This window comes from Betta splendens, chromosome 11, assembly GCF_900634795.4.
Source record: "Betta splendens chromosome 11, fBetSpl5.4, whole genome shotgun sequence".
Taxonomy (NCBI): domain Eukaryota; kingdom Metazoa; phylum Chordata; class Actinopteri; order Anabantiformes; family Osphronemidae; genus Betta; species Betta splendens.
Genome location: NC_040891.2, coordinates 6687238 through 6713513, shown reverse-complemented (window position 1 = coordinate 6713513; position 26276 = coordinate 6687238). Strand labels below are relative to the sequence as shown.

The 26276-nt window shown below is 45.1% G+C and overlaps 2 protein-coding genes across 9 annotated transcripts in view; one reads left to right on the top strand and one right to left on the bottom strand.

The window, feature by feature from the left end:
• col9a2 (procollagen, type IX, alpha 2) overlaps positions 1-26276 on the bottom strand; it is an 86991-nt gene that overhangs the window by 16715 nt on the left and 44000 nt on the right. The gene's annotated exons all lie outside the window — the stretch shown is intronic.
• On the top strand, positions 10235-25905 carry angpt2b (angiopoietin 2b). The gene is made up of 9 exons (XM_029167231.3): positions 10235-11197; positions 14424-14579; positions 15243-15364; positions 17190-17422; positions 17685-17809; positions 20716-20817; positions 22295-22461; positions 24741-24871; positions 25088-25905. The coding sequence occupies exons 1-9, from the start codon at positions 10880-10882 to the stop codon at positions 25246-25248; spliced, it is 1515 nt and encodes a 504-aa protein (XP_029023064.1). The 5' UTR covers positions 10235-10879; the 3' UTR covers positions 25249-25905.

The window sequence follows — 26276 nt, the reverse complement described above, 5'->3', positions numbered from 1 at the left end:
TTGATCCCTCCACAAGTCTTCCTAACCTCCACTGAACTCGACTGACGTTTTCAGGCAATGAAATGGTGTTTTCAGCAAATATACTGTAACTGGTCACATGTTTAGCGCCTGTAGCGGTGGTCTGGCATGAGGCTGCGCTACATGTATGTGACCTTTACGGGAACACATTGGTGTGAGATTACAGAACTCCAAACATCATAAAGAACCAACAGTAAATCTAAGTTATCACAACAGATGAGTTGCAGATGTAAATTAGATACAGGCGGACTATATTTACTGTAAGTTGTGGTTCTAGTTGTTCAACGCTGCCACATGTGTTAAATATTTTGTGGATTTGTACATGTGAGACTTAAAGTAACAGTTTGACGCTGTGTGAAATATGCTTATCGGCCTCGTTGCCAGGAGCTGTAGTGTAGATGTAGTGATTTATGTCGCTCGCATCCTCTATGCACTGCCGCTGGTGGCTGCATTTGTTTTGTGTGTGCGTCGCTTACTGTAACTAGATGAACTGCCTTCATCCCGTAGCTTCAAGCTAAGCTAACCACCCAGCAATAAGTGAGGTCTGCTGATGTTATTTGACTCTGGGGTTACTTGTTTTTCTTTATAATAGTAGCTCAGGAACTGGAAGGTAAATTAAATGATCCGCACCTTGTGAATCTTATAATTACCCTATGGAGACGTCAAACTCAGGGAGGAAACGCTGAGCCCTGCTCTGAAGTAATAGAGCATGGACGCCCCACTGTTTGCGGCCTGAACTGTTTCCTACAGCTTGTCCAAGAACAAGTCCAGTCCAGTTTACACGCTGTGCGTGTTTTGGACCTACTAATCTCCTCTTGGAAAATAAAGCCATAATATTGTCTAAGGCTGACGACTCACCTGGGAAAGTGTCACGGTGAACTGCGATTCAAATCATCTCGATTTTCACTAAAACCTCTTAAACCTGTTTACATAGACTAAACTCGTGATGGCGAGTGTGACTGTTGAAGTGACACAAAAGGAGGAAGCAGAGTTTGATGCATGTTTGCTCCAGTCAGGCCTATTTGCTGCATTCTGGCTTTGAGGAGGTCTCCATGCTGTAGGATGACATGTTTGCACAAGGAAGCGTTAAACTTCTCCCTTTATTTCTCTGCCAGGTCCTATACCAACAAACCGCACACAGCAGATTCCCATGACTCAGATGCTAGAAACGCAGCGAAAATGCACAGATGAATTTCACAGTAATAGTGTAGAAAAGCAGAATTGAGATGTGAAGGCAGAAGCTTTTTTCCCCCTCAGAAGTGCGACATGCTACAGCAAACTATTATTATATATACATAAAGCTGCACCGATGTATGTTTATGCAAGCAATTGCCTCAATTGTCTGTCTAATTTGGTGCATTTCATAGGAGCAGGTGCAGACCAAAACACAGACAGCATCGTCTCATACAGTATCATAGGTAAATATATATACAGTATATATAAATAGATTGTAAACATAAGACTCAATTTCTGGTTTGAAGTCGGAAAATTTGAAGTTAAGTATCAAAGAGGAAGCATAATTACTGTGTTACATCTGCCCAGCGTGTACAAAGGAACTGCTGAACAATGCCACATTTAGAGAGCTGTAATTAAATCCTAGACCTGCTGTGACACCCGTAACATCAGCCCCGCGTTCGCTTAAGGCAAGAATAAAACCGTGCATGATTCACTGGCAGGAGAAGGGCAGGCTCTCTATCCACATTCCTGCATTTAGCCTTTTTTTTCCAACAGGACACGTAGGCTGCTTTAATAAATTGGTCCAAGATGGTTCAGGTAAATTTGGAGCTGATTGAAGTTGAATTAGGTCGGATTACATAAACTTCTTTGCGCGTACTTCCTGTGAACACCGAGAAAATCTGGCCACAAAAAGGGTCTGCTTGAGTCGCCTGGACCCTCTACAGCCACTACAGTGCGTTTGATCCCACTTATAAATTAGAAAGTATTACTTTGTACTCGCCAAACAGGGCACAGTTGGAAACCATCACATCAAATGTAAAATATGGCACATTAAACCTAAAGGCACCTGTTCATACACACGTAGACACAAACAGCACATCATAAATTCACCTCCAGACTTTCAGCGAGTTGCCTCAGATCTCACGCTGACATGATCTGATCTTTAATTTATAAGTAGACACATTAAAACTGGATAATAACCAACTTTCCGCGCACAAGTAACACCAGATGCTACAGTACGCGACGGCGCCGGCTTTTCCTACCGAGCGAGAAAACGCTCCGCACGTGGCAACGCATCCTTTTCTTCCGTCAGTCAAGCCCGCTATATTTTTAATATAACACGATGTGAAGTTGAGCGCTTGAGGTCGCCTATAGGGTTGTTGGGCTCCGCTGAGCCAGAGCGAGCATGTGGCTTTCTACAACTCCTCTGCGTTCCATCTCGCGGGCTCTCTATGAAACAGACCAGCTGTAACATCCCCCATCATCTCAACCACACTCCACTGTGAGAGACTCCTATCCCACATCTCAGGCTGATCTTGTTCGATAAGACTTGCTGGTGTTTTTGAACCGACTCGAGTCCCATTACTTCTCCTCCATTCGGACTCCGTGAACCCTTTCACCGTCCCTCTCTACTTGTCTTCATTTCCGTTATCTCCGAGCGTTCCCCTTTCCTGTCTCCTGTCCAGCTTCATCCATCTTTTTATCTCCCAATCTCTCACTGCTTGCCGTTCCTCCATCTTCTCTGAATAACACACCACCTTCAGAGTTCCTGCTCTGTGCATTCGTCACTGACATTTCGGACACAGTGGCCATGCCTTTTTCTCGCGCGCCGCATGCTTGATTGAAACCCTCTGTGGCCAGTGATCTATGCTCCTGCTGACGCTTTGCTTTAACACTTATATCTCAGTTGATGCCTCCTCCATATTAAGACGTCGGTGGTACGAGACGCAGCGCGCTGAACGGTTCCTGGGTCGGCGAAGGACGACATACGAGTGATTTTTCTAATACATTGGTCGATTTAAACGTCTCAGCTGAACCTCATACGTAAGAGATGTGCTGTAACCTTGAACGATATCTCTACAATAAAAAGATGGTTTAGAGAAGCTGGGGGTCAGCTGCCGTGAAGGTACATTAGATTAGACGTGCCATCAAGTTGTTTCCAAGCAAAAGTAAACTCCGTGTTCACTGCGAGAATATAATTTGTCCCTGATGTTACATGAGGAGAACTGGTCTCGTGACTCATTGTGAGCAATCCACTTATAAAAGCTTGTGCAAATCAATAGGACACAAGAGGGTTACCAATGGTTGATAAAAGCAGCCAGGGGCACTTTTATAGCACAAGCTCTTATAATGAGGATGTACAGTATGATTAGATATATGCTTGTGTACCTAACAGCCTTCAATTACACAGTTTGTCTCTGATTTCCTTCATTTACCGCATCAACAAATGTAAAGTGACTCAGAAACAAACAGGACGCTATGATTGAATTCAGAGGCAGTGCGGAGTGCATGAAAGTATAAATAGGCCAGCGCTGTGGATTTAATATTGTTGGTTCCCACCTGGTGTCAGGGCCACTTTTTTCTGAGGGACTATTGTAGAAGCGGCCGCGCCATGAGTAAATGGGAACGAAACAAGCGCACACAGAAGCACACGGGCCGTCCCCCCGGTCAGAGCAGTGAGTAGTTATCAGCGTTGGAGAGATCACACGCCCTCCCTCATCACCATCAATCCGTCCAAATGACTCCTCGCCCTGCTCTGTCTCTCCACCGCTGCCGATGCGCGTGCATTTTATTCGCCTCCAGGTCATTCCAGCATCTCTCCCATCTCTCGCTCCCTCGCTCTCTTTAATTCCTCCGTTTACAACCACTTATCTGCATGCCTCGCTCCTCGTTCTCCTCACCGTTCTCGCCTCTCGTGCCCATTTTTTCCCTCCTCTCTTAGCTCCATCTGTGCCTGTCTCCCTCACCCTTTACTCCCCTTGAAGGAACTGCACTATGACTAATGGAGCCTATGGTGATCTAATGTATACAGGGGAAACATTTAGAACAGAACTAACAGGGAGCGATGCTGGTCCACTGAATGTTGCTCTGATGCTTCGTTTATGCACATGAATCGGGTCAGAACACACAAGATGGCTGGAACACGTATGCTACTGTATATTAAAATAGGACCCAGTTGTTTTGGTTTGAAAGATCATCATGTTACTGATGTGTCACTGTGGCCCAAACGCTGTCCAATCTAACCCAGTTATGAGAATTCCGTCTCAATTGCTCCACTTGTCTTCACCCACTGTCCGATTTGAAAGAACTTACCACCTAAAGATCCTCATCACTAAACTGGAGAAGCAGGAACAGCTGGATTTAGCTACAGTCTCCTCCATATATACATTAAGAACAGGGTTTGTCACGTCACACAGCTTAATGAAGCTGAGCAACGGCAATGGTCATGTCTCCCTCCTGCAGCTGTGGCTAGGCTAACTGTAAATGCCATGTGTCCAGGCTTTTTCAGCATTATATGCCCAATTTGAAGATAAACAAGTCATCAAATAGGCCACATCAACATTTTATGTATTATGCAGTTTGCTAGTTCACCTAAAAAAAACACAAAACGTGTTTTGTAGTTGACCTTTGAGGCTGCAACAGGAAAACCTGTGCATGGAGGGAAAACCTGTGCATGGAGGCAAACGCATAGTTAGACTGACACAAAACACAGCCACAAACAGCTCCTTACTCACCAATCACCCACAGCAAAAAAGCCCTTTGAAAAGCACTAACAAGCTCCAATCAGTGACTTTGTTGCAACGTCCATATCCGCACACTGGGGCCTAAACTACGGGGGCACATGCACAAACACACATGTATACACACATGTAGTTTGACCCCTTAGGCAGTAAAAAAAAAAAAAAAAAGAGGAAAGTGGAAAACTGCAGCCAGGTGCTGTTGTCAGCAGGAGGAACCTGACTACTGAGTGTGTTTGAGGCTTGGGAGGTCATGTTACTTGTGAAACACGATGTAAGAAGAGGCGTGAAAAGCATGTCACTCTGCACACGTGCCAATATCTGACGGAGCAGTTGCCCCGAGAGCGCTCACCGCCAGTAAAGCCTGAGCCCGCATGCCTGTACTGTACGTAACTGGTTTTCAGGCCGGTGGGCAGCGAACTTCCTGACGATCAACACACAACAAAAAGGGAGAACAGCTGGATCAAAGCAGCTGTTTCCAATAAGCGTTTCATCCATAAAATGCTTTGTGTTACCTCGCCCTCTACAAAACAAGCAAGACGCCTCCTGAGCGCGCGCACACATACATTCACTCGCTCAGCCCGTGCGTTTGGAAATCACATATGAAGCGGATTACAGGCCTTTTAAATCTGAATCATGTGTGCGGCCACTGGAAGGCCTTCAATCCAGGGGAGGGGAAACGAATGGGAACAGACACGAGGGAAGAACAAAGGTGACGTGAACTGCGGCTGGATGAGGCTGATGGTTTTCTCTGTGCAGACGCCGTTCTGTTTCTGTCAACATTCCTGACAAGTCATCGACGATCAGGAAGCAGCGGTGGGAAAAATCACAGGTCGAGCCACAGTCTTTATCTGCCTGTATCGCTAAGCGGCTCAAAACAGGTTCCCGTTCCAGAAAAAGCTTGCTAGGAACAAACGCATCGAGCCTGCAGCAGGCGACGGGTAGCGCTAGCTGCTAGGTGGCCAGAGTTCCCATTCACAAGAAGTGGCTCCAATGAGGAGGGTCGATGGGAGACGGACGCGGATCTGGACTCGCTTTGCTAAGTGTTCCTGTTTTTACGATGGCTGTTAAATTGTCTATGCAGAGCGTTTGGCCTGAGTGGGTGCGCACGCACGCACGCACGCACGCACGCACGCACGCACGCACACACACACACACACACACAGTGCTGCCTTCTCTACCTGTCTGTTATTAAAATTTAACAGAATGGAGAACTGCTTTCCAAGTACTCATTTGTCAGTATGCCTCAGCCATAATCTATAAAACACACCTAATACATGATGCTATCTGTTTTTATTGTTGATTTAGTTTTATGGTTAACAATAGATCTTTCCTACCGGTGCAGGAATTTCCTCTCAATAGGTGGGGTCAGGTGAGGTGAGAGAGGTCTTGTATTGGGAATAAGGGACACCTACAGTATTTGTTTGGTCTCCATGGAAATAGATGTGTATCATTATATACGCAATCAAAAGAAGCACGGGTGAATTACTTCACTTTTTTTCACAACAGTTCAGTCTACAGCTCTTACTGCAGAGCTTTGTTTGTTCTGGACCTGTCACTTTGTGATTAAGTCATCCTCAAGTACCTTTAGTCTATGCGATTTGACCCTTAAGCAAGTGAACACATCAGGAGGTTGATTTGCCCCCCCTCCCGCGTCTTTAACGGACCTCTACTGCATTGGGGCTCGTCTGGTTCTTTCGCAGTCCTGTCGGCCGCGCTTCATTTAAGTTAATCTTCTTTCCAGTTCAAATTAGCGGGGCTAAACTTTGTTTTCGCTTCAGGACCGATCCCCCGGGGCTCCGCGTTGCCTCGTTCTCCCAGAAACAGCACGAGTGGGGGGCAGTGACGCACGCCTTATCTGCATGAGCATTAACCTGCTGCACAGTGTCACAAACCAGTCGGAGCGGGGCACTTTTTACAGGTTTCTTACATTCACCAGTGAGCGCAAGAGTGACGGACCAGAGTGGGGGAGAATGTGAAGTGTGTTGGACTGCTTTAAAAGGGAGCAGCTCTGCTCTTCCTCTCCGATCTTTCCACCCTGCCCAGGAGGAAGGTTTAGATTGCAGCGAGGAGTGACGGGTCCCACTGCGTGAGGCCGAGCTACGGAGTGGATACTCCCCACTACTCCACTACAATAACACTACTACAAACACCTTCAGCAACTTCTCCCTTTAAAATTAAAAATAACTCACCTGTTTATTCCTTTATAACCTGTTTATAACCTCTCTGTTAACATCAGCTTCGAAGCACTTCTCCCGGGGGACAGGGCTGGGTGACAAGTGGCGCAGACGTGGATGAAACCCAGTCGCTGCAGCCTGAGCCGAGGGGGGTGGGGGGGTCTGAATGTCACCTTCAAATCCAGCGGGCGGATTGATTCAGAGCCATCAGGGAGCAGCGGGAAATACCTCAGCCTGACAGGAGACACTAAAGCAAACAACCCGGCATCCCCCGAGAGGGAGCGGTTGACTGCAGCGCACCGTGAGTTGTGGGTCCCAGGCAATTTCTTTTAACGCCGTGCTCGGCTTTATACGGCAGAAATGTGTTTAGGTTCGAAATGAACATTTCTATAAACAAGGCGCGCAACCTATAAATGAGATGTGTCCTTTGAAGCGGCCGATGAGTGACGCGAAAAAACTGTATATCAACGCGATTTTACTGTAACACTTTACGAGACGAGGCAGGTTTTACTGTAAACGCTTGTGAGGAGAGAAAGGGTTTGTTAGGGGTTTATTTTCCACGCACACTGTCCCTGCATGCGCACACTGAATTAAAGGGCTATGCCGCATTGTTCGCAGGGAGGTAGGCTGCACATCTATTTACATTCTATGAGCAGATATTTGTTTTATAAGACGAATACTGGACAGCGGTCAAATCACATTTCACTCTCGCACCTGAAATCACACTGTTTCATGTTGTATTAATATTTACTCCCATATTGTGATTGGACACTTGAAATGGGTTGTTTCTGGGCCAAAACCTGAGTGGGACCATTTAAATTTGTGCTGCTTGCTCTTTTTTTTTTTAAATCTTATCTTGTGCCAGAACGATCTAATCTCATCTTCCTCTACATTTTTTATATGAAAAACTAACAGTAATGACATGTGAGCGTGCTCTTCCTATTTTCTGCATCGAGGCCTAGAACGGGGCCGTCGCTGGGGAAGCTGCAGTGTCAGGACGCTTCCACGATATCATCATAATCCTTCTTGCCTCCTCGCACACAATACCTTCAGTATCTGCAGCCGACATTTCACCTCACGCTAGTCACACATGCAATTATACTTCACACATACAACAGCAGCGTGCCTCCGCTAAGTGTGAATAAATCATCGCCGTTGCTACACTTATCCTCTCTCTCTCTCATCCAAGTTTCCAGATTTGTGCAACTGTGGGACAACCTCGAACTGGAAGCGACAGCTGATTATTATCTATGGCCCGAACACAAAGCCGCCCGGGATCCTTCCTGTTCTACAGTAGTTGGAGGTCGTGTATTTGAATCAACACACATATCATGTGTTCAAGACCATTTGATGACTGAGCAACGTCTACAGAGAGCCACCTCCAGAGGAGACGGAGACATGCTGACTGCCCTGCTTGTAAAACCTCTCCAACCAGTTCATTTCCTAATGAAAGTCAATCAATGTACAGTACAGTATTTCACAAACATGGCTGCTGCATGACTGAGGCTTATGTGACTCAAGGCATATTATAATAGATACGAGCCACTGGTCTTCTGATGGAAAGGGGCCACACACTGGCTTTTAATGGCGATGCGGAATGCTCATCATCATTGTGTGATGAGGGCCAAGACGCCACGGTGCATGAAAAGTACATGCAAAGCTTAACATAGTCCATTTTTTCTGGGAGTCAGTGGCACTTACATGGTCACGGGAGAGCAGTGAGAGGAAGCAAAATCTACTGGAAGTTAGTGTGGCACCCTGCTGTGACGACGCAATTACAGGTTTTGATTAAGAGGACGAGGTGTGCTGTAGTGCCGACTGGGTCTTTAGAGCACGGAGGGAGGCGGAGGAGGATGTATATTGGAGCGCCAGAAAATGGCAGAGACATGAAGGAAATCCTAGAGTAGCTGGAAGAAGTGGAAGGTATTTAAACGTGTGGAATGAGTGAAAGACCCTCAGAAGTAACAATATAAAAAGGTTTCATACTGTAACTATTCAAGAAGAGCAGTACAAGTGTAATTTCTAGCATTTTATAGGTCTGTCTGTCGAACGGTTCAGATTTCTGTATAGCCACCATTATATGGCACCATAGATAGATAGAACGGCCTTGTACAAATTTGTGAAGAGATTTCTGTCCAGTGAAGGGCTTTTGGTGCTTTATCGCCCATTCTGACATAACCTGGGAGTGTATTTCAAATCGGTTTTAACCTTTTCTTGTCTTGATTTTGCTGTGGGTTTGGGACGCTTGTTATGCTCAAAAACTCCTTCCCTTGCCAAGTTTCCCGAACTGTCATGTTTTACTTCATGACGTTACCATGAGACCACCGGGGAATAAAAATTATCTCCCATATGCTTTACACACCCATTCTGCCCCAATAAAATAAGCTGCATTTAGAGGAAATGAGCATCTCCTGATTAATATTTTATGTTCTAGGTTCCTACTGTTTTATATAGTCACTTACTTTATATAATAACAGTGTTCATCAATGAGAGCTGCAAGGTTCAGAGTCAGTGTTCTGACCTTGATGCTGTTGCAGGGTTGTGAACCTGAAGCTGCTACTGTAGCTCTGAGATTCTGTTCAAAGAAATAAAATCTCTCCAAGTCGACGTGCACGGCTGATCAGCACAGAAACATCCAGTCAATGTATGAGAGAAGGGGATTACAGCAGTTACTACAAGCCTGTCACCTAAAGCTGATGTTTCCAGAAGCAAACACAGCTGTGATTATGGTTTTGTTTACATTCAGTCAACATATAATAATAATATTTCACAGTTAATGAATTTAATGTTATTTCAACAGAAATATTCAGTCATGCTGTAGGACATTCCGATTTTTGAATGCAGTTCCTCTGTTTAGATTCAGGACTCAGCACTGAGTTAAGGCCATGGTGAGACTGAGGGCTGGCCTAATAAATAGACAAATCCAACTTCCCCTTAGACACAGCGTCTGTATTGAATTTAAGCTGAAACACAATCTTCCTCTGACTCTTACCGAACTCGTAATGTGATTTCTAGAGGCGAGGTTTGTTACTGGTGCATCTGCTCTTGCCAGTATTTAAATTGGATCTTTCTCCACAGCAAATAAAGTGTAACTGGTTACATTTTCTTGCAGTAGGACCTTTAGGACTTATCTGATTATGTTTTCGGTCACAGTTATTGTGATCGGTTAATTTTAGTGGGTTCACAAACTTTCAGGAAGAGCTGGAGGTTGTCCCAAACCAAACAGATTTTCCATAACAAATGATCAGACTTTTTACAACCTGTACTAGATGTTGTTGCAATGCTGCACTGTGGTCCTGCTGGTAAAGCAAACAGAGGGAGAGAGGGAGAGAGAATGGGAGGGAGCAAAAACTTGTCCGACACAGTTTTGGCTTGTGTGGTGGGCAGTGAGCAGTTTTTGTTTCCTCTTCTAATCCCCTGCAGTAACTGCAGCACTGGGAGCGTGAAGTAGAAAGTGAAAGAGAGAAGGGACTGTGTGGACTCTCTCCCTCCACGTACTTTAAGAGCTTTTCTACTTCAGCCAACATCCTGAAGCAGGGCACTCTGCACTCCACCCCTCCGCTGCAGACCAGCACATGGACTCCAGCAGCTTGAGGAGCAGGCGGTGAGGAAAGCAACTTTTCAGAAGAGGTGAAACGGTGGGAGGGAGGTCCGCGGCTGGTTTCCTGGACGGTGCTGCATGAGCTGGCTCGGTGTCGGAGGTGCAATAGGAAGCAATCCCCTCTTCCTGTGTGTGTTTTCTGTCTGCACTCACGAGGAACACTGGGCTCAAGGACTTTCTGGATGCGACGGCCAAAAAGAGGCAGAGCAGCCAAAAGAGAGAGAGACAGTGAGAGGGCAAACAGGAGGACGACGGTCACAGATTGCGAAGGGAAAGGCGCCGACAAGGAAGAGGGGAAGCACACCTGACCCACTCGTGTCCTCCGCCAGGTGGAGTTACCTTCTTCTCCCCCTCGCCTGCCTCCCTCCCCCTCCCCTCCTCCCCCTGACATGGACCGCCTGCTGACCCTGGCCCTTGTCTACCTGGCCTACCTGCCGGCTGCCGCGATTGGCTCGGAGCGCCAGCGGCACCACGTTCAGCACGGCCCCTGCAGCTACACCTTCGTCCTGCCCGAGGTGGAGCACTGCCGTCCCCAGAAGGACTTCCAGGTCACCAACACCCTCCAGAGGGACTCCCCAGCCGAGGGGGAGCCTGACAGGAGTCAGTCTGAGCAGGTCAAGGCCCAAAAGGAGAGGCCTTCCTGGCAGGAGACGAAGCTAGAGAGCCTGGAGAGCGCCATGGAGAACAACACACAGTGGCTTCAGAAGGTGAGCATGCCAGAGTAAATCCATCCTGTATATAAACTTTAAAAAGTAGCAAACTTAGTGAAAAAGTATAATATTACAATAAATAAGGAGTCCCGGGCTGACCACATAGTTCACTGTCTGATGACATCTGTTGACAAGCCTTCATTATTGATAAGTTCAGGGCTTAGCAGGGATTTCCTGGATATTGCTGCATACACGTATTTCATCCATCTCCACGGCAACGCGTCTGCGTCCGTACTGTGTTTAAGACCATTGGGATGCTGAACTCCCCATTGCATGCGAGGGGAAGATGAACTTGCCTTGCTAATATCAGACGGTGCAAAATACGCTTCGCACTCTCAAACCGTGTAAATGAGCATCTCTTCCCACAGGCAACACGTCTGCAGAGATTTGACGATTGACTCCGATGATCTCGGCAAAAACTCGGCAGCTTGCGCAACGTCTGAATGGTGGCAAATTAAAATGAAATTTACGTTACAATGGCGCTTTCATTGCAAAGGCCATGAGGCTGCAGAATCAGTGTTGTGCCATTGTCTAGGACAGACACCACCCATCTCTCTATTGTCGTCTTCACCTCTGCATATTACACTGCCTATACTAATCCTCCGGTGTTGAGTGTTGACGTTGGCCGTCGGAATGCCAAAGCTCTTCCCGCACTTCCCAACCTCACTCACCACAAAATTGTCTCTCCATCCCTCTCCTTCACTTCTCTCTGAACCGTTTCGCAGCTCCGGGATGATGAATGTGTCTCATCTCGCACCTTCGACTCATCGACCATCAGATCTCAAACTCTGTCTCGCTCACGCTCCCCCGACACTCAGTCGGAAGCGCACATATGAAAACACGCTCACTCTATTCCCCTGTGCCTAGTCTGTCTGATGCTCAGTCTATGAACTGAAGACCTAGCTTTCATAGGCGGCCTCCCATGAGGCCTTGCTGCATGCATGTACTGTATCTGAGAGACAGAGATAGTGAGTGTACATTTTGATTTATGTGCACAGTACATTATTCATGCATCCAGTCTAAGTAAAGGCTAAATCGGAGAACACAAAAGTCTTATTTTCAAGTCATCTATCTCCACTCTCTCTAAACCATCTATGTTATTTCACTTGTTATGCAGGAGATGCAGTTTTAAACCTCACCATCTACAGAAAGAGCTCTGCTGACACATATTTTGCTCCGTTGCCAAGTTTACTCCACACAACATCTGGAATGAGCACAAAGATCCAACCTTTCAGCAAGTTGCCCCCACTAGGCTATAGTGATGCATAAATGATTGCACAGTAGGTGGGTTCTCCACACAAACACAGGAAGAAAACCACAGAGACTCTGCAGCATTTTCGCGTGAGTGCGTGCGTGAGGCCGTTTCTCCCTTGGGATTCCGTGACCCTTCCTGGGAGCCTTCCACACAATCCTCCTGAGAGGAAACACACCCCCTTACACACAAACGCGGCAGTGAACACTAATCTGAAAGACTGCATCCATGTAAGAGAGATGTTCTTTGTCATTTCAAAGAGGAATCTAGTGGCTGTGTTTTGTTTTTGTTTGTGCCGTCTCTCAACACCACCCCCGCCTAGCCTTTATGTTATGGGTCCGTGAAAGGGAATGTGAGCGTGCGACCGTTAGTGGCTTTAGGAGCTTGTGTGGATTATGATAATGCACAATACTGCACATAAATGTACGAGGCTAGGGTGACCCTATTGACCCCACTACTAGGCCAAGTAATATTTCATTTAGTCAATAGTTAAGTATTCCCCTCACGTAACTCATATGATATTGCTGTACTCCATTTCCTGACCTTTCCTTAAAAACGCAACCCTTTTCTCCACCTCATTGGTCTGAACATTGATTGACTCTTACCCTAATAGACAAACATGTTCTCATGGTAACCTCTAGTGGATTCATTTGGCCGAAGTTATGCGTCTGTCTTCATCTAGTGGATCATCATCATCAACATCTAGTTCCACATTTAATATATCAGGTGATACATTACAACCCCTAAGATGCCCCTCCCCTCAGACAAAATGAGACAGAATTAAGCAACGGCCCGTGTGGGATTTCTGGGGCTGCGTGTGACACAGCATCAATTAATTCAGCTGACAGTGGGGGATGAAGTGTATCAAGACCCCCGGAGTGACCTGCATGACAGAAAGATGCTAGATGCTTCTGGATGGCGACTTATGGTGGCTTCAATAGGCAATGCTGATTATAAAACACGGATCTTTGGTTCTTCCTTTTGGCATTGGCTTTAATCCACATTGGAATCTCTTCATAACCTTCATTATAAAGTTTCTTTGCGGTCTTTCCTGCTGAGGCAGACAGAGATTCTAAGAAATAAGGAATTACCGAGTGAGATCAAGTAGGAGACAAAGAGAAAAAGATTACTAGCAGGCAAACAGTTTAATTGCACATTCATCTCTGTTTGCCCACTCGGAGCAGGACTTCCGCACTTCATTAAAAATTGAAAACATCTGTAGTGGCACTTTATTATCATAATCCTGTTCCTCTGTGAAATGGGCATTTGTATTGGAAAAAATAAACAATTGTAGTCTCATTTGAGCTCTCGTTGATTTTGGTGGATAGCCACTCATTAGCTAGATCATTTCCAATGCTTTCTCCTCGGAGGCCTCATTTTCTAGTCATGTGGTTTAACGAGCAAAGTCTGATCCGAACGGTCATTAATATTAATGTCCTTCGATATTCTACTTCACATGCCGTTGCCCATTAAATGTCAAACAGCATTCCACCATTCATAGCGGACAATGCAGAGTTTGTCCTTCAGATGCTGTTTGCTCGAGCTGACCACAATAATGTGAAAATCCATTTATTAGACTAAGATGAATGCCATGCTATTTTATTCCTGCTCTAACATAAGATGGGCTTCTGCAACTGCTTTTGATGAATTGCAGAGAACATGCGACTATCTCTGAAGCTGAGCACATGAATATGGAGATGTCAGACTCTTTGAATATACGTGTACTGTTTATAGTAAATTTTATTAATGTTTGATATTTGTCTGAAGTCAGCTGAAAGGTAAATGAATGGATGGTACTAAAGTGATGAAACACTAGAGCTGCCCTGGAGGCACTGGACCCCATAGCTTCATCACAGTCCCTGCCAAAACCAGATGCATCTAAGGCTGATCTTTCAACAGTGCATCAAATGCTCAGCGGACACATAGAAAATACGACTAAAATATGATTATGTCTGCTTGTTCTCGTCACAGCTGGAGAACTTCATCCAGGAGAATGTGCGCTCTGGGATGGAGGAAATGAAGAGAACCGCCGTGCACACCCAGACAGCTGCCATGCTTGAGATGGGAACGAACCTTCTCAGCCAATCGGCAGAGCAGACCCGCAAGCTGACAGACGTCGAGACCCAGGTGAGACCACCGAGAAGGCCTGGAGGAGCCCGTTTGCAGCCAATCCAAATTAGAGATGGCCGCGATCACACCCATGCGAAAATAGATGATTTCACTTGAGAAGCACTTGCTGCACACTTAATTAAATGTAAATCAGATGTAACCCGCTGCCCAAAGGTGGCGGCGGCTGCTGCTGTAAAGCAGCTGGTATTTGGTTCTACAGGCTCTGATTGACACACAGAGTTGAGCTTGGTGTCTGACAACAAGCCAATTAAAACATAAAGCTCAGTAGCACAACACAGATGTGTCTTCAATCATGCCACAGAGCTGTTATTACAGATTGGGCTTGTTTTGGTCCTTTTTATTTCTCCTATCAAAGTTAATATTAAGCTGCAACCTGTACAAATAACTGTGCTGATGAAACGGCTGTTTCATCTGCAGCTTCAAAACATCAATGCCGCAGGTGTGCATGAGATAATTCTTGCACAAGTTTTCATTGTAAGATCAAAGAATGAACATTAGGAGCCTGGTGATGTGCAATGTGCCACCGATTGTCCCAGAGGGTTTCTCTCCTGAATTCAGATGGCAGACAACCCCGGCGTCCGATCTGCCACCCGCATCAACACTTTGATCTGCCTTTCTACCTGGACTTGGAGTTATACTACTGTTTTTATCCATCTGTAGGTGTTGAATCAGACAAGTCGCCTGGAAATCCAGCTGCTCGAGTACTCACTCTTCACTAACCGGCTAGAGAAGCATATTCTCCTGCAGACCCAGGAGATCTCACGCCTCAGTGATAAAAATAGGTGGGTACACCCAGTCAAAAGCACCTAAAACACTCCGCTAATGTAAGTATATTTGGCCTGTTGATTTTCAAGACCGTTTTAGGTGGTGGTGCTACCAACTTTTCCTCAGCAGTTTTTTTTGTTCAGTAGGAAACATGAAAACACTCGTCTTCCTGTGAACCACAGGAAAAGGCCACATCACCATTTGGCAAGACACAATGATCAGCATTGCATACTGTAACGTACATGCAGGGCTCCTCCTATCACAACTGGAGATGAATATGTTGATAATACGCACTGGGCACTTAATGACATCACCACGGCTATTGTGTAAGCCTGTGTGTGTGTGTGTTTGCTAGTTAGGAGGGGTTTCCCCATTCTTCTCTCTAGGAACACAAGGTCAGGCGATGGCCAGCGGGGGACACGGTGCTCAGCAGGTGTTTTCTCTCTTTGTGCCTGGTTGTTTGTCATTCCATCTGTATCTATTGAGACCGAGGAAACACTGTCCTAACACCTGTTACACATCTGGCCCTGCTTAGCCCTCTGGCCCTCGTCCCTCAAATTGGTGGCATGACTGTGACATGTAAATAAACGGATGAACTCTTGAGAAGGGTAAAGACCATCACAGGACACAAGGAACTAAGAAGGTGTGGAATGAAAAGGACCTAAGTACAATGTTGGTTTGAGTCCTTAGCCCTCTCAGCGTTTAGGGCACAGATCCAGGTATTTAACTGATGCCAAACTAAAAGAGCCAAAAGACATGTTTGTTTTTATAGGCTTTACATGTGAAATAGCATTGGCAGGAAGAGTAGCACTATGCAGACTGAAGGAAAGCAGGCTAAGGCAAAATATGTATTACAATAACAATAAATAGCACAGGATCATAGGCATTACAGTTTTACGGTGCAGGATGCTGTGCGTGCCAAAATACCACATTTGTTTTGTCAACTCCCTCTAACTGTTTAAAAATTATTATGCTGTTTTACTGCAACGCTCTGCCCTGTAAAATACACACGATGAAAAACAATCAGTTAACTCGCTTTGCCACTTTCATTGAGTGTTCTCCCGCAAAGCGAATATGAAATGGAAGTGATGTTAGAAATGATTAGCATTGATTCAGCTCCGCTGCCAGGCCGTGCACTGAGCTGATGCCTTAAGTGAGATATTGGAGAGACACGTTTAGCGGCGCGGCCGCACGTGCGCGTGGCTAAGAGGCAGCTTGTTCAATCTGGGTGGCGGGATTGTTTCAGTAAATAACTGCTGCACAGTCGTTAGTCAGAGCTGTAAAGATCAGGCTCCACGATTTATGGTCTTCATTTGGAAGTAAGATGTTGTGTGTTGTGTGTGTGTGCGCGCGCGCGCGCGCGCACACACACACACACACACACACACACACACACACACACACACACACACACACACACACACACACACACACACACACACACACACACACACACACACACACACACACACACACACACACACACACACACACACACACACACAGTTTCCCAGTTTCCTTATGGGTATCATCAAGGGGCTTAGCATTCAAATCTCGACGTGCTGCTGCAGTATAGGTGTTTAGGTGTGTTATGGGCCCGGTGAGACTTTGCTGCTGATCTATATTAGTCATCTTCATGCAAATGTGCCAGTTTGTGCAACCCCCCACTGTGACAGGTAAACGCTGAATGCACACATTCTCCAACCACCCCCACACTCTATATCTTCAACCTCCATATAATCCAGTATTCTGTCCTCACATTGTTATTTTCTCCAGCATAAATAAGTACATAGAGGCTTTTTTAAGCCAGTTCCACGCTCAGTGGGTATTTCTCTTTGACAGTTTTCTGGAACAGAGGCTCTTAGCGCTGGAGGCTCGGTATGGGAGGGAGCTGCAGGGCCTGCAAGGGGAGAAGCAGCAGCTTCAAGAGCTACTGGAGAGTCAAAGTCAACTGGTCAGTCAGCTCCAGGGAGAGCTGGGCAGCTCCACGCTCAACAGCACCTTGCTTCAGAGACAGCAGGCCATGCTCACGGACACTGTGCAGCAGCTGTTGGCTATGGTCAAACACTGCAATGGTAGGTCTGACTGAAAGATTTTATTTATCTATGCAAAAAAACATGATTTGTTTAAATAAAAAAATGCCATTTCACTAGATAAACATAATGGAGAGCAGCTTGTAATTCTCCTACACACACAAACACACATGCATGCACTCCACACACTGCAGGTTCAAGCCAGAGCTTAACATTACAAGAGAACTCACATATGGGGTTAGGGGCTGTGTGCAAACCCCCATAAGGATGCCATCTGTAAGCACATGCTTGCATGTCTCTGCAGAAATCTCCAACGTGCCAGCGGAGGAGCCGGTTAGTTTCAGGGACTGTGCAGAGATCCTGCGTTCCGGGGCGACAGAGAGTGGAATATATAGCATACGTCTTCCTAACTCCACCCAGACTGTCAAGGTAATAAAGCTTTGAAGGAATTTTTTTCTTGCATCTTGCAGTTTCTATCACTCACATCATTTCACTTGTATCAATATGCCCCGTCTGCATAAAGCCCTCACAAACAAAACCTATATCTTTAAAGCACCGGGGGATGAAGCAGTTTCATGTGACGGTAACGCGCAAGGCTTTGATATGGAGGTTGTAAATCCAACACAGGGTTATAATAATGAGCATTACGGCATCAGACCCTGCAGGCTTCACGGTCAATGCGTGTGCACCGCTGAATGCAAAGTCAGAAAAGCTTAAGAGGAACCTCCGCTGACCTGAAGTAGCTAGCACATGCCAACTCAACCATGGCATCCAGCAGCAGGAAATCCTTTGTCTGACTCACAGCTAGTAGTCACGGCTGAGACCTTCCCTGTCCGACCATACAAAGACAACAACGATACAATAGCACTGAAACATGTTATTGTTATCCTTCATGCTCTGTCCCGTTTACTGGTCGGCATAATCTCCCAGCGCCTCTGTTTTCCCCTGTTCTTCCCCTTCATTTCCTGTGAGCGAGGCGGCCAGGTGTTAGACACTGGTGCCATGTGTTTCCTGCCAACTGGGGCCAACGCACATTTCCACAGATGCAAGTTAGTCCTCTCCAAATTATTACTGCTTTCAATCTACGCCATCTAATTCCAATGTGGCCGGCGAGCTGGGTGGCTGCGTAAAAAAGTGGGGCAGATACAAACTGCCCTATTTTTTTTTAAGCAGGTTTTTCACCGTTGGACCAGAACCAAAAGACACGTGCATGTGTGTGAACTGTACATTTGGCTGTATGAGACATCTAGACATTGACAGCTTTTAAAAAAATCAAGATGTCAGATATGAGTTTTTTTTTTTTTAATCTAAGTGACTGCTTGCTGCCTAATGAATGAATTTGGAGTATGTATTACTGTATGAATATGGTCTAAATAACAGTAACAACCACATTTGGAATCTAACTTATTTTCTAGAACTTGTTTTGTATTCAGACTGGGCTTTTAGGACCTGGTCATTGACCTAATGTGCCAGAGGATAATCACAGCATTGTCAATCAGTTCTGTTTTTGAGGTAGAAGAAGCTAAGTACATTTTGACCTTGATTTAGCCTTGCTATGCCAGGAACGAGTTGGGAACTCTTGTTTCATTCATAGCAGAACTGAGTCACTTGCAGTGTTACAACCCAGCTCGTCCTGCCCCACCCTCACATACAGTACCAGCATCTGTCCGGCACCACAGTTCAGGGAGCGTGAATGATATGCAAGCGGCTAGCCAAGCAAACCAATAGAGTTTCATCAGCAATTATCCGCACCACAGGTTGTAGAGACGATGTCTGTAATGTGAGGTGACATAAATCGTACGGCGGCTTAACATGTCTTCCTACAACCAAATGTGCAGCCAAGTAAATCAAAACAATGAGTGTAACCAAAAACCTCCTAGACCCCAACTCCAGGGGACGAGACAACATTCTGATGTTTTGGTGTTTCATTTCCACCTGGGTCATATTATTGCGTGACAGTGTAAAATGTTGGCTCCCCCCCCCCATTGCGGAGGCTTCCAAGGTATCCATCAAACCACAAGACACTACCACAGTGTTTCAACGCTCTGTTGCTACGTGTTGAATGTCAGAATGAATCAATCAATCAATCAAATTAAATTCAATAAATGTACTGACATACACGCTTGGATTTGAGCACAAAATGAAAAACTATGAACCTAAATTAATAAGGTGGAAGATTTGTTTTAATGAAAACATCACATTTTAGAATAAATCACTGTAAATATCAAATGAATCTGGAATCACTTGTGGTGACAAACTGATTTTTTCATTCTGATACTGTATGTAGATCATTATTACATCACTACAATCAGGGCTTAGGAATTAATTTCTAAAATTCTAGAAATATGTTCAAAACTTTGGTGTCACCCAGACACCCACACAGTGAGTTCCATGAAAAGTCACACTTTTATTAACACCATGAGATGTAAAATCAATAGAAAATATAGTTAAGACATTAAAAAGGGTAAAATAATGATTCGTATTTGAAATAATAACTCTTTCTTCAAACTTCGCTCTTGTCAAAGAATCCTTCATTTGCAGCAATTACAGCATTGCAGACCTTTGGCTTTCTAGCTGTTCATTTGTTGAGGTAATCTGGTAATCCCCATTGGCCTATTGACGCAATGAGCAGACACATTGAACCATTACATTACACTGGAGTGATAGTTGCTGGGATTGGGCCTCCATACAGTACAGTGCACTGTATGTAGATATTGCATTAAAAAATATTTTGCAGTTGCTATTTGCAGCTAAAACAGTCATTTTCCTCATTGGCAGTGTATACAGTGTATTTCTGAATAGTTTGAAGCTATCTTCATTGCAAAAAACAGTGTTTTGCTGTCAAAAATAGGACATTTCTAAGTGACCCCAAACTTTTGAATGGTAGTTGTAGGTGAATATTTCCAGTAGAAGTACATTTCAGGGTCAAACATCCTGACCGATACATACTGTACAGATACACAAGTATTACAGATAATTTAACTTGGAAAATATCTACTGTATGTCACACTGTAGCTTGTAAATTACTACCTAATGTCTCCCAAACCCAGACAAGAAGCCCAGAGTGATTTATTATTTAGCACCAAATGACGGTTAGTGGGTTAACACAGTGGAGTATTCCACTGCTCCAAACAGGCAATCCCCACAGTAGCAGGCACAGACTGCATATTGGATTCACTGTACATTTGTCAGATGGTTTGAAACACGCTATGATATAAATCATGGGTCTTTATCTGCTGAAAGTCAAACATGTGCCATAGTGAAACCTTGGGCCACACGGTTTGTTGCTTTAAATTAATAACTATTAATTAAGCAAATTTATTTATTGTCCACAGGTGTTCTGTGATATGAAAACCAGAGGTGGCGGGTGGACGGTGTTCCAACATCGGCACAACGGCTCGCTTGACTTCTATCGTGGGTGGAAGGACTACAAACTGGTGAGTTAAGTGGGTAGGTTTAACAGAGGGTCTGTGGTTACCAGTGCTGTTAGTGTGATCAACTGGAGGGGAGAGCAGAGGTCCCAAAACCTGCCGACAGGTGGTTTGGCACAGAGATGCATGGGAGACTGTCCAGCCTGCAGGCCCACGTGACCTGCAGTTGTATTTGGCTTTCCCTGTGTTTCTACCACCTCTCGCGTTACTGCACCTGCCCTCACTCTTTGAAACACACACACACACACACACACACACACACACACATACACACAAACGATGCATGAGCACATGCATCGTTTGAAAGACCTACTGCTCTGCTCCCTGTGATCATTTCCAGGATCAAATAGCTTTTCTGCATAGGGAAATGGGCGAGGTGATGAAAGTACGAACATTTCCACAACACAAACTGGATGCGCTACACTCTGAAGTTGCTCCAGTTTGGCTGAAGTGGGACTAAACAGACAAAAACATATGTCTGTGAGCCTTTTGAACTGTGTCAAATTACCCGCTCGGCGAATGAGCGAGTCTAGTTTGAGTTTTTGATTGAGCGAAGTAGCAATTTGTCTCTCGCCCACGCCAACAAATCAATTGCCACAGCTTGGATTGGAAATAAAATGCACCGCTTCACTGACAACAAACGAGCAGGAGGAAAGAAGAAAAAAAAAACGCTTTCGAGAACAACATTTTTTCAAGTGGATGGTAAATATTTGGCTCCAGTCGGGGCATGGGGGCACAGAGGGCCACTGTAGATGGAAGATACTATAACAATTGCACACTTGCAGCCAGGACCCAGGACAAAACACTGTGTAGCTTCTGTAAAATGTGTTTAGTTAAATGTTGCACTCAGGCCTGGTGGTCAAATGATGAATTCTCCGAGGCTCTCGCTATATATTAGCTCTCACTTGGGACCAATAAGAGAGAGTGCGAGTGCGCGTACCTGTGTATGAGTCACGCAGTTATTCTCCAGTCAGCTCTGGAAATGTAATAACAGCCTACAGGTTATCAGTCTGCACACATACAGCCTGTGTTTGTGTCAGCTTCTGTAAGATGTGTACACTGGATCCCCTTCCTTTAGCGCGTGTGTGCTGCATGTCACCACTGTACTGCGTCTGTTTTCATTCAGTGCCGCAGTTTTCTATTTTGGTATGCAGTATAATAGGGAGTATTAGCTGTTGTTATCCATTGCCAAACATGGACAAGGGCTCATGTCGAGCTCTAAAAATAAGCAGCGGATCAGTTTCTATCTTATTGCAAATGTTGCTTGTGTAGATGGAGCACTGATAGAATGTTACAATGAATATGGGACTTGAAGGGTTCCACTTCAGAAACTCACTGGACTGTCTTGGGCCATCAGTATGATAAATGTGACTTAAATAGAGGTCTGTTTTCACATTAACTCCAAAAGCACTTGGCAGGTTGCTGGTAAAATCTCCCCCTCCATTTTTTGTGCTATTGTTCTCTGTCTTTGTGTTCAATCCAGGGCTTTGGAGAGCCATCTGGGGAACACTGGCTGGGGAATGATATCATCCACAAGCTGACCAGCTCCCAGGAATACAGCCTGCACATCCAGCTGAAGGACAGGGAGGGGAACGAGGCTTTCTCGCATTACGATCGTTTTTACATCGATGGAGAGGAAAGCAACTACAGGTGACCTCCAAACCTGCAGTATCACCTATTCAGCACTCAACATGAAGAACTTTCTGTCTTATAATGGTGCAGATCAACTTCCAAAAGTACTTTCTTTCACTTCATCAGAAATTGGACTATAATGAAGACGCTTCATTTCAGTAAATTATTATAATAGGAGCCTTCTATTGTGAAGGGCATAATGCAAGGCAGTAATACTCTTAGTCGAGTCTCATCATGGCAGATTAGGAACCGTTATCAACAGTTCATATTCTTTTTCATTTTCTCGTTCCCTGAGCTTTATTTCAGCACTGAATTGAAGGAGCCACTCGAACCGCTTGAAAGAAAGTCATTGAGAACGAGAAGCTCAGTGGAGGGTGCGCGGCCACTTTTGTCCGCTTCCATTTTTCTCTTCCCATCACTGCGGCTACCGCTGCCCCTGAACCCCCCCCAAAGGAAGCACATCCGCTGACAAAACCTGCTCCGCGCTGGCAACTGACAACTCCACCAAGATTATATGAAGCTGAGCTCCCTCCGAAACAGACAGAAATAACCTGTGTCCCAAAATATCGCCTCAGATTTCACATAAAGTCGCAGGCACTCGCTCTCGTCGCGTGGATGTTTATGAAGGCTGATGCGGCGGAAGATGACAAATCACGATCATATGTAAATGTGGGCGTCTTTCCAAGATGCCTAATAGTGAAGCGGATTGCATTTGCCTGAGTTTGTTCCACATAATTAGCATGAAGAAATTCAATGTTTCACAATTTTGCTTCGGGCGACACTGTGTGAGGTGAAACACCTGAACGGATATAATCACCTCTCTAGCTCGCTACCTATGACATCATGTGCCGCTTAACGTTAACTAGTTCAATGTGCCGGTTTTAAGAGCGGGCTGACGACTCCGGCTTCATCTGTGGGTTTCTATCATAAATCCCAAGCCAGGCCTGTGGTGCTATGCGGCCAGTCAGCCAAATCAATCCCACTCGGCAGCAAGTTGGAGGTCTTCACCCAAAACCCGCAAACATTATTCGTACATTAATCATCAGCGTGACAGACAACTTTCCCCTGTGACGGAGCCAAGAAAAGCTGCTCTGGAGTTAAAACCGGTGGTGCACCTCTCTTTTAATGTAACAGTATATTTGTCATCAAATAATGTAATAAAAATATTAAACGACAGCTGCCATGAAAAGAATTAGTCCGTGGTCTGTGGCGAGGGTGAGCGTGGAATAGCTGAACTAATACATCTGGAAGTCTTGGCTAGATGTCGTCTTGGAGAGCTGGAGGATTTTTAATCTCCTCCAGTCCACAGGGCACTCTTTGGAAGAGGATGTGCTGTCTTGTGGGCTGATGTCCCATCTAATTCAATACTTGCTTACATAATTTTATTCACATCAAAAAGTTGTCCAACAAAATATCCCCTCGTGTATCACTGAGCTCCAGCCCCTCTTGCTCCTCCATCATTATTCCCAGCACTGTCGTTTCAAGCTCCCCTCTGGCCGAACGTGCCCTGTGAACTTACACATTCGAGAGTAAGATTCTCCACTTTGTTCCGTGGACGCCGTGCCCTCTGCCATACAGGGGGGTCACGCGGCTCAGGGGACAGTCTGGTACTAACTAGACAGAATGACAGGGCAGAGGAAAGGCCAGGCGGCAGGGCTGACCCCCCCTCACCCACTCTCTCCCAACCAGCGCACAAACACTGACGCACACTCCACGTTGCGAGAGCCACTGTGAGAGAATAATTGAGCAAATCAATTTAACTTGAGCAGAGTTTTCTTTCGGTGATTCTGTTTCACAGAGCACAGCACGGAAAATAATGAGTTCTTGGAGTTTTTATGCCGACGCTTGGCAATAATGGAAACGAAGGTAAACACATTAGATATAAGCAAATATTAAGTTATATTGAAAAGGTGATGAAATGATGCATTGGCCTAAATATAAAGGTCGTATTTCATTGTTTGTATTGTCTTTTGACTTCAGAATGTGAATATGTACAGAGGATAATTTGTATTTCTCATTAATTTCTCATATGTGAGGCAAAAGTACAGAACATATCACAAATACAGGACATCCCACAGTGCAAATATACAGAGCTGCAATAGTGAAGCCGAATTGATCCTTTCTTTTTGTCAGGTGTGTCCAAAAACAACCAACCAATATAGCAGATGATGAAACTGTCCAAACTAACTAAGTCAATCCCAACAAGCCTGGCTCCTCATCTTAACCGTCAATAATCAATATCAACGCCTGTGGCTGCATTCTGGCTAAAATTCATGTTCTTCTCTCTCCAAATCCAGTCTTCACGCTGAGGGCTTCAGTGGCACAGCAGGACGGACCAGCAGCTTCGCCCAAACTGGCACCCAGTTCAGCACCAAGGACAGAGACAACGACCGCTGCACCTGCAAGTGTGCACAGCTAGCATCTGGAGGTAGGCTGCTTCACTCAGCCCCGTCTTAATCTGTCTCTCCTTATAACACGTCTATCCACCCCCTGTAAATTACCCAAAGTGCATTTCATTTTCCCGCCGAGCCACTACAGCGTTCATGCTGACTTACAGCTGTACATGTGTAATATTTCATGGGCCTTCGTTCAATTAATTCTGACTTTTGCCTTTAACTTACTTGGCACATTTCCTTCCCTCCAGGTTGGTGGTTTGGAGCCTGTAGTCCATCCAACCTGAATGGCATATATTACCCGGCCTCATCCAGCGTGATTCCCTACAATGCCATCAAGTGGTACTACTGGAAGGGTCCAAATCTAGTGGCTACTCTGACAACCATGATGGTGCGACCTGCAAACTTCTAAGGACCAGGCTCATTCGGAGAATCAAGTCACATAATACAAGTCACTCTTGATGAATATGACAAACACCAAAGAGATTCTGGACATCTTAGAGAGATTCCTGAGCAAATGCCTGACTACAGTATGTGAAGACTTACTGCAAATTACTGTGGTTCAGTTCAGTTCCTGATAAATTAATGCAAAAATAACAACATACTGTGCGTGCCAAAAATATATTTCGATAAAAGAGTCTAGGTGAGAGAGAAAAAGAAAAAGATGTTAGCTTAGCGGCAAATAATGAGACACATTTTTGCAACACTTATTTTTTTTATATTTGTGTGATTGTTTACTGTGAAATAAATCAACGTGACCTATACTGTAGCTACAGCCTTTTTGCATAGTTTACAAAATTAGAGTTTGAAATAATCTAAAGTTAAAATGTGTCCATTTTCCTCTAAATGATTTTTGGATGTACTGTACAGTACTATTAACTACCCTACAGTAACCTCAATATATTATATTTGTAATAACACAATGTCACAAAGAACAAACACAGCAGGCTTAACCTTTGCTGGACTTTCCTAAGGGATTTTCAAAGTAAAGCATTCCTGAATCTTTCTTGTCACACCTCTCATAAAAACGTTGTAAGGGATTTTACTCATAAAAAGTCATATAATTTCATCGGTGTGATTTCCTTCCAAACATGTAACAGTTGCAGTAACATCTGGGAACAAAGCTGTAAATCTGTAAAAAAAAGAACAACTGTGTAATCTTTGGTGCTTTAAACCACAGTGCCAGGTGCTTGTTTCCCTGTATACAAAAACTCCAATGAGACACACATGCTGGACTCAGGAAGTCAATGGAGGACCGCCGTGCAGCATCGATCTGATGAATTATCCAATAAAAGCGCTCCCTGTGGTGCCCATTAGAAAAGCAAACGGAGTTCACCTCGGCTAACAGTGACTCGCTTCTGCCGGTGTGCGCTGGCGACAGCAGCCGCCGCTACCTAATAGATGAGGATGTCAGTCAGACTTCAATCTGACGTCTGCTAA